The 9,767-nt window shown below is 48.7% G+C and overlaps 1 gene segment (V, D, J or C); it reads right to left on the bottom strand.

Moving 5' to 3' along the window:
* Positions 1–5,214: 5,214 nt before the first annotated feature.
* On the bottom strand, positions 5,215–6,006 carry LOC110258834. The segment is given in 2 exon segments: positions 5,215–5,756; positions 5,852–6,006. Coding segments are annotated over 2 exon segments (573 nt in total).
* Between the last annotated feature and the right edge of the window lie 3,761 nt (positions 6,007–9,767).

The raw sequence follows: 9,767 nt of genomic DNA on the forward strand, positions 1-9,767 counted from the left end.
GATCGATTCTGTGATCATTATGTGATGTGTTTCCATGTCTCTGATAAATTATTTCAGAGCCTCTGTTGTCTTCCAGGAGGATTGCTTCTCCAGCTTTCTTTTGGTTCTCCTTTGCACGGAATATCTTCCTCCCGCCCCTCCCTTGCAGGCCGCGTGTGTCCCTAGGTCTGATGTGGTCTCTTGTAGGTAGCGTACGTGTGGGACTTAGATTAGTATCCGTTCATCTGGTGATGGTTTTCATTAGAGCCTTTAATCCATTCACATTGAAAGTAATGACGGATTGTTCCCGGGAGTCCCTTGGGGCCACTCTCTGTGGTTGCTGAGCCTGTGATCTCTGCATTTCAAGGAGGCCCAAGAGACCACGCACTGTAGCTGCAATTGTTCACTCCACTCTGGCCACCCCTCCCTTTGTGAGGAGGCTTCCTGAAGGGCTCTCTGCAGCGGTGATGTGCACGGCAGCTCTTCCTCCAGTTCCCAGGCAGCAGCTGCTCACGTTATGTCCTTTGTTGACTCAGGGATCTGGAGGATGGGTGTCCTGCTCCTGAGAGCATGGCCGTAGTGGTCATTTCCATGCCACCTTCCCCAGCTGCAGACAAAGGTGTGTAGAGCCAATCCCAGTCCAGCTTTTCTCAGCTTACACCCTCAAATGTGGTCACCATGGACTCTGGTGTCTCCAGGCACATTCCAAAGCCATATACTCCTTCCCCCATCCTGCCTCGCCCCAGCTCTCTACCTGATTTTGATCTCCAAAGCCTGAAATTTTCATTTCCCACACCTTCTTGAGCCACTGGACTGTCCTCTGTTGTTGGGAAGGGCAGGGTTGTAGCAGTGAGTTTGTGCAAGGCTGTTCCCATTTTCATTGTTACAAACCGATGGTTCTGTTCTCCTCTGAGACTAAATTTCTCCTCTATCCTGTCTTATCTTCGCTGGTGGGGGGACATCCAGGTACAGGAGAATTTCTTTTTTCCCTGCTCCATTCTCATCGTGTGTCAGCCTGATTCCTTTCTCATTTTATTATTCATTTCTTTTTTTTTTCTCCTACCCGCTTACATGAAGGTTGTCCTGCTCTGTCAGACTCCTGAAACTTTTGCCTGTGTTATTCAAAATTTCTTTGACAATTATTCCACATAATATTTACATTTTATCATTTATGTGTATATATGTTTTTTCTACTGCACCTTTAATGTACTTGTGGGTGTAGTGGAGGTTGCCATCCTACTACTCTGCCATCCTGGGAATCCCCCTGAAAAATCAGCTTTAAACTCTGGGAAGACACGAATGCTCAGACTGCACCAAAGCGTCATCACATTCGAGTGACCGAGCTCGAGGAGGAAGAATGGAATCAAATCTCTGACGAGGGTATCACGAGAAAGGCCTGCCTCGAGGTCGACTGTCGTCAAGGTGTAGACGTGTCCCCGCGTCCCCTACATGACATCTCCACAGTGTCCCTGTGGTCCAAGGAACGTGTGCATCACCGGGTGTTCCCTCCCTTCCTTCAGGCGTCTGCTTCATGAGCAGGGACAGCACAGAATGCATGTCTGATATCTTCGTCCCCCCCGTAGCGTTAGGATGACCTTGGTCCTGCACTTGGATCAGGGACTGTTCCATTGTGTCTCCACTTACAGGGCGAACGCGGACCACTCATCCCCTCCAACAGTGCCGTGTACTTCCCACACATCAGAGACAGTGAGGGTCTCTCAGGTCCTGGGTCATAACGTCCAGGTGTGGACAGATGGACAGAAAGAGCCACAACACCTGCCACAGTGAAGTGCGAACAAGCCTTTGCCTGTTCCTCTTCTGTGCCTGGGGAGCCTTTTGAGGCAGAGCCCACCCAGGGCCTAGGGAGGGTCCCTGGGGACTCTCCACTTCAGCTGTAGAATCTGCTCCTGTGACGCACACTCACGGGTACGGGAGGATGATCGGACTGTGCTGGGCGCTCATCCAGGGCCGAGGGCTGGGCCGAGGGTCCCCCTCATCTGGACGTCTTCCCAGACCCCACGTCCTCCCAGCAGGGAGACTGACAGCTGAGTGGTCTCGGCTTCCCAGTCCTTCCCCAGGCATCTCCTACATCCCAGGCAGATTGGAATGCATGTTCCCAGCTGTCCTGCTCCAAGGCCTTTACCTAACTCTCTGAAGCACCTCCTCATGAGAGACTGCATCCCCTTTATAAGGTAACTTCAGAAACAACGGGGGAACCTGGACTTGACAATGTGTTCATAAGTGAGGAGATGAATCTCCATGATGTTTCCATTTGGGAGAATTTTTTAGAGCAATTTAACTGCAGATCTATCTCATGAGGAGAGCATAATCCATATACACAAATGGATGTGTTGAAGGCAAAAATCAGCCTTAACATTTGTGATTTCATTTATTTGATATTCTGGCTAAAGGAATACTACAGACGTATGAAGCAGATCATTATTCACCAAAAATTTAGAGAACACACAAATAGCAGGTGAAGCAAAGGCAGCATTTAAGGATAATGAACTCCTTCGCTACAAATCAGCAGAGCTGGAACCATGGCACTCGGAACTCTCAAAACCCCACATTAATATCAGAAAGAGTGAACCTTATTCATACAAACACAGGTCTTTTGGGAGTTCCGAGGCTCAAGGAAGGAACAACGCAGGCTGTGTAGTACTACCTAATGTGACTGTGAACCTGTGAATCCCCTTGACTGAAGAAGGTAGGAAAAAGCTTTCTGATCTAAGGACCTCTGGAATTGAGTGGAGTCTGGGGACTCCAGTCTGAAGACACTGTCCTTAAGCCCTGGACCTTGGTCGATGACGGTGTTTCCAGCAGGTTTGTGGTAACGGCACTCTGACTACTGTGCATGTGAAATTGAAATGCGAAGTTCTGGATTTCAGTGGTGGCAGCAGGGTTCTTCGTCTTTAGGGAAGTAACAACAAGCAGTGGAGAATCAGTGGATTACACAGGTCATACTTCACTCAGATCAGAGATGTCATAACTTAGGGTCATTACACAGAAAACATAGGGATAGGCAGTAGGCACATGGAAAAATGCTCCACATCGCTAATTATTAGGGAAATGCAAGTCAACACTTGATGAGGTACCGCCTCACACGGATCAGAATGGCCATTATTTCTACGTCTACAAAGAGCAAATGCTGGAGAGGACATGGAGAAAAGGCAACCCTCCTGACTGTGGTGGGAATGTAACCTGGTACAACCGCTGTGGAACACAGGATGGAAGGTCTTCCAAAAACTCCACAGAGAACTGCCATGGGATCCAGCAATCACTCCTGCACAATAAGTCTACAAACTTTTCAAAAAAACCAAACAAACAAGCAAACGCATGCACAGTTATATGTTTTGCAGCCCTATTCACAATAACAGAGGCGTGGAAACAACCTAAATGTCCCTTGACAGAGGAAGAGACAGTTTAAGTCGATTGGGAACTTATGCACGATGGAATCCCACTGAGGGTGTAGAAGGAGGAAATGATGCCATTTGCTGCAACCTTGACGCAATGTTGGAGATTCTCCGCCTAAGCGACGTGAGTCACAAAGAGAAGGACAAATACCACACATCACTTATATGTGGAACCTGATACACACACAGATGAAACTGTCTAGAGAGGGACACCGAGTCACACGCACGGAGAGCAGACCTGGGGTTGCCAAGGTTCAGAGGGAGGGCGCGGGATGGCCTGGAAGTTTGGGTTAGTAGACGTCAAGGACCGCGTGAGAATGAATGAGCCGGGAGGTCCTGATGTCTTGCCCAGGGAAGAACATCCAGCCACTGTGTGAAAACACGATTGAAGAGCATATGAGAAACAGAGAATAGACAGTTTACAGCAGCATTGATAGAACATGGACCATCAATGATACCATAAAACTAAAGGAAAGAAGACATGCATCCTTTGAGTGCCCAGTGAGGGAAGACCCTGAGCAGAGGGTGGGTGTGGGCAGTACGGCGGAAGGAATCGGTGTGGCTTACAGAGGCCTCTAGGCCCGAATTCCCGAATCTGCTGACCCTCCAGATGGAGCAGGTGCACCTTCCCAGGGGAGGCCTGATTCTTCCTTCAGGGACACAGAGGAGGTCAGATGGTTCCTCTCTGTGTTGGGATTCTCTCATTCGCTTTAACTCAGAATAATCAACCTGCAATGGAACACATATATGGGTGGCTCATGTGTTTTATTGTTTTTCTATCTGCACACACACACATCTGGGGTAGGTCTAGGTGTACCTGCCTTTGAAGGAGGTAGAGCTACGCTCTGAAGCCTGCACGTGGAATGCAGCAGAGCTGTGGAGCCTACATCAGGGAACAGAGAACTCTTGGTGTTAGGCGTGTGTTTATTGTTTATTTTACTCTAAAGTGTAGTTGATTTAGAGTGTTGTGCCATTTTCTTTTCTGTAAAGCAATCCAGATATACTTATATTTACATTCTTTTTTCTCATATTATCTTCCTCATATTTTTTCCCAAGAGATTGGATGTAGTTCCCAAGTCTATACTTTGTAACAGGGCCTGTGCTTCCAAAACTGGACCTGCTCCCCACCCCTCACAGGAATTCCTGGAGAGAGTTGGCAATGGCTAGTGAGGTTGCAGTGATGGCTTCCTGGAATGAGAGAGCAGGGGTGTATCTCATTCTATCTAGTGCTCACCTCGGACTGTGTGGTGAAGGCGGGATCCTGCCCATTGGTTTACAGCACTTGCAGAAAATCCACATGTTATCATCTGCCTGAGTGTAACCGTTCCCGACCAATTATCTACGTGTTGATTGAGATAATTTTCATGGTTCCTATTTGTCACCATGTCACCCACAGAGCAGAACAGGATGCAGGCTTCACCTCTGTCGAAGGAGAGTGTATTGGACCAGGAAGCAAAGCCGAGAAAGGACACTCCACCCATGTCCTCTCTACCTGGCATCATTCCTGGGGGCCCGGGAGGGTCCTGGTGTGATACCCTGCTTTTAGGCTCTGCATGCATCAGAATTACAGGAAAGCAAGGAGCCACGACCCTGGCAGTGTCTGCCAACCTAACAGCAAGCAAGGACTGAGATTCCAAAGGAGGAAGCAAGTCTATGATTCCCTCTGCTTAAAGCCAGTGTGGTATGTCTGAACCTGCTCCATTTTTTCAATATTTGGACGAGAACAATCAGGAATTGAAATCGTAAATTACTCTCTGTCTATTGTGCATGACACGATAGTGTTTCTTCCTGTCTCAGAGGGCCTTTGTGTTGCAGAGCCTGTAGTGTAAGCACAGAATCATGTGTCCAAAGAGGATCCCCAGGGAGATGCTACATGAAGAGGCAGCCCCAGACCCTGGCAGGAAACCAGCCTTCCAACTCCCTCTGCACCAGCTCTTGGGCATGAAACACACACATAGTGATTGTGGGTTTTGAGTGCGCCCTGCAGCCCAGACCCAGTGTCCCTGCAGGGAGGTTTGTGTCTGGGCTCAGACTGCTTTCCCCTCTCTGTGCCTCTTGCACAGTAATAGCGGGCCGTGTCTTCGGTTCTCAGGCTGTTCATTTGCAGATAGGCCGTGTTCTGGGAGTCGTCTCTGGAGATGGTGAATCGGCCCTTCACAGAGTCTGCGTAGTAGGAGCTACCACTATAACTACCACTATCAATACCTGCCAGCCACTCCAGCCCCTTCCCTGGAGCCTGGCGGACCCAGCTCATGCCATAACTACTGAAGGTGTATCCAGAGCCGACACAGGAGAGTCGCAGAGACCCCCCAGGCTGCACCAGGCCTCCTCCACACTCCACCAGCTTCACCTCACCCTGGACACCTGCAAACACAAAGACATCCTGGTCAGAAAACTGTCACACACCCACTGAGGTGCCCTCCAATCCTCTTTTTTCTCCCCCCCCCCATAGGATTTACCTTGTAAAAGAGCAAACAAGACCACCCAGTTCAGCCGAAACTCCATGGCGGGTGGTCTGTGTTCTTTCCGGATCACAGAACGGGATCCTGGGGCTGGGCTCCTTGCCAGAGCTGCAGGGTGATGGCAGGGCTGGTTTTATCTGCTGAGGGAGGAACCTATTTGCATGGCCTCCTAGTATATAAGCGGCGATGGCATCGCATGGCCTCAAAGTGGCAGGTGCCCAAGGCAGGCATGAGGGTCCTGATGCTGGTCGGTTGGATGGCCTTTACGAAGATGTCTCTTCATTGCATCAGTTTCGTCACGGTAGACACCTGTCACTCGTGGGCCATTCTGATTTCTACCGTGGCACACAAACCGCTGACGGAGAAGTCATTGTTTTCCCCACATTCAGGAAAGAAACTCACCCAGGGGCGTAGCGTTCTGTGGCGTCTCCAAGGACACACACGTGCTGGGAGTCCCTCCTTGTGTTTGCACTTGTGCTCCTCCTGCTGGACCCACCTGTCCCCTGAAGCAACTGCAGGACAGAGTGGACACACCTGCAGGGGGGCAGATCCCCTTCCATCTAAAGCACACGATGGTATTGTTCCCCCGTCGTATTTACCTTGGGGTGTATCGTTAGGATTCATGGGAATTTCTCATATATCTCTAGTGTCTATTTTGGATTTATGGGTTTCCTTTATACAGATGCTCTGGCATGGGTCCTCTGGAGTATTCGGCAGTTCTGTGCTTCATTTTTAAGTAACCTCCCTACTGTTCTCCATAGTGGTTGCATGTACCCAAATGCCTATACTGAAGCCAAGACATCATTCCTGGAGAAGGTATAAAATCTGTGTGCCTGGAAAGTTAAATACATGCTTCTAATAATCCAGTGTTCAGTCAGGAAATGAAAAGAAAAACCAAAGCACATCAAGGAAAATGACAGTGAAAACACAGTCATTCCAAATCTATGGGATGCTCCCAAAGGTGTCATTACAGGGACGTTGATGGCTATGCATCCTAAGCTATCACCTAAAGGAATTAGAGACAAAGAAAAACACCTGGAAAGTCTGCAGAAGGATGGTCATCTTATGATGCTGGGAAAAAAATCAATGGAATAGCACTTAAAAAAAAAAACAGAGAAAAATGATTCTCATATATGTATAATTGTTCAGTCTGCTGTACGGCAGGATACAAGATTCACATTCAGAAATCAGTCACATTTCTGTCTACGCACAATGAAACTTTAGAGAAGGAATGCGAAGGTACAATACCTTTTACAATTGCACTCCCAAAATGCAAACACCTGGGAATACACCTGACCAAGGGGGCAGAGGACCTGTATGCTGAGAGCTATAAAACTTTCATCAAGAAAGGAAAGCAGAGGTAAAGAAAGGGAAAGATACTCCATGCTCCTGGGTTGGAAAAATTAATGCTGTGAAAATGGCCATACCTCCCAAAGCGATCTGCAGGTTCAACACAATCCCTATCTAATTACCCATGACATTTTTCACAGAAGTGCAACAAACTATCCAAACATTTCTATGGAGCCACCAAAGACCCAGAATTGCCAACGCAATCCTGAGGAACACAAACCAAGCAGGAGGCATCACTCTCCCAGACCTCAGGCAATATCACAAAGCCTCAGTCCTCAGGACCGTGTGGTACTGGTACCAAAACCGACAGACAGACCACGGGATCAGAAGAGAGAACCCAGAAACAAACCCCAGCACCTATGGTCACTTAATCTTTGCCAAAGGAGGCAAGGACAGAAAAATGGGAAAAGACTGTCTTTTCAGCAAGGAGTGCGGGGAAACCTGGGCAGCTGCATGGAAAGCAGAACACCCCCGCACACCATGCACAGATATAAACTCAACATGGCTGAGAGTCTTCGGTGTGAGACAAGACACCATCAAAGTCATGGAAGGGAACATAGGCAGAACATTCTCTGACATCAGCCTTACCAATGTTTTCTCAGGTCAGTTTCCCAGAGCAACAGAAATAAGAGCAAAAATAAAGTGATGGGACCTCATCAAACTGACAAGCTTTTGCTCAGCAAAGAAATGGAAAAAGAAAAACAAAGAGACAGCTTACAGAATGGGAGAAAGTAGTTTCAAATGATGCAACTGACAAGGGCTTAATCTCTAAAATATACACACAGCTTATGCAGCTCAACAGCCAAAAAGCCAGCAACCCAATGGAAAAATGGGCAAAAGATCTGAATAGACATTTCTCCAAGGAGGATATACTGGTGGCCAACAAGCACATGAAGACATGCTCACCGTCCCTGACTATTAGGGGAAAACAAATCCAAATTTCTCTGAGACACCCCCTCGCACAGTCAGAATGGCCATCATTAACGCGTCCACACATAACAAGTGCTGGAAGGGGTGTGGAGAAAAGGGAACCCTCCTGCACTGTTGGGGGGATCTCTTCACAGAGGCATAAAAGAACCAGCATTGCCTAAGCCAGCCTGAGGGGAGTGGGCGGGCGTGGCAAGCAGGAGGTGGCACTCCGCCAGATGTACGACAATATTACAGAGCGACTGTGAACCAGACAGTGTGGTACTGGCACAGAGACAGACCCGCAGAACAATGGAACACAATCAAGAGCCCAGAAATAAACCCAGACATCTACGGCGAACTAATCTTTGACAACGCGGGCAAGAAAATAAAATGGGAAAAGACAGTCTCTTCAGCACGTGGTGCTGGAAACCTGAACAGCTGCATGTAAATCAAGGAAACTAGAACAAGCCTGAGACCACATCACAACTAAATGCAAAATGGCTTAAAGGCTTCAGCATAAGCCATGACCCCACAAACCTCCTACAAGGGAACATAGGCGAAATCTTCTCTGACGTCAACCAGGCAAACGTTTTCTTGTGTCAGGCTCCCAAGGCAGTGGTTTTAGAAACAAAAACTCAGCCAATGGGGCAGTCTCAGACTTAGAGGATATTGCACGGCAAAGGGAGTCACCAGAGACGTGAAAAGACAACCTAAGGAATTGGAGAAGGCTAGAGACGACTGTTCTGCTTCTCCCAACACGCCTGTGGAAGGTTGTTGGCCATGAGGTGGTAGCTGGAAGGGCCAGGCCTTTAGAGACAAGTCCCTGTGGCACTCCCCCCTGCCCTGTTGCATTCAGACACACAAAAGGACGGAGGGCTTCACGAATGACACCCACGCCTGGTACCAACAGGCAAAGCCTACCTGCCCACCATGTCTCTTTCACCACTTCTTCTGATATTCGGCTGACAATTCCTTTGGAAGAAGCTCAGGGAATAACTGGCCTTGACCCTCCATGAAGCTCTACATCTTCACTTTGCCCAGGAAACCAAGCAGTGACCCTCAGAGATTCGCTGCCTGTCCTGTGTCCCCATGGTCCACGTGGCTGCAGGAAGCAGGTACCCTGGACAGGCTGGGCTAATAACCACAGACCTGTGATCTCACATCGCTGGACTCTGAGAGTCCAACATCAAGATTCTGGGAGGTGTGGTTCCTGGAGCAGAACAGCTTCCTGATGGGCAGTTTTCCCCTGTAACCTCCTCTGCTTGGGGGGAGGGGCAGGGGGCTTTGACAAGAGCTGAGTTCCCACTAAGGAGGGCCCCACCCCAACAGCCTAAGCCCTCCCCAAAGCCCCACCTTTGAAGTTCAGCATGTTGGGCACTGGGTTTCGACGTGTGTATTTTGGGAACACAACCCTTAAACTGATCACAGGAACCAAGGAGTCACGTCATAATTCTACACAGTTGGAGGCTCCCCCTGGGGCGTCCCCTAAACTGAGGATACTCGTGGATACCCTAGAAGCTCTGATCCTTGAAAGCAAAGTGCTGATGTAAGACCTTCAGAACCAGCCGATGACACTGGAGTGTGGCCCCTGAGCAGCCAAACTTTTGACATGGAATCTACATCCTGTAATTTTTATGTTACTGTCAGAGTTATT

The sequence above is a fragment of the Sus scrofa genome, unplaced genomic scaffold, assembly GCF_000003025.6.
Source record: "Sus scrofa isolate TJ Tabasco breed Duroc unplaced genomic scaffold, Sscrofa11.1 Contig47, whole genome shotgun sequence".
NCBI lineage: Eukaryota > Metazoa > Chordata > Mammalia > Artiodactyla > Suidae > Sus > Sus scrofa.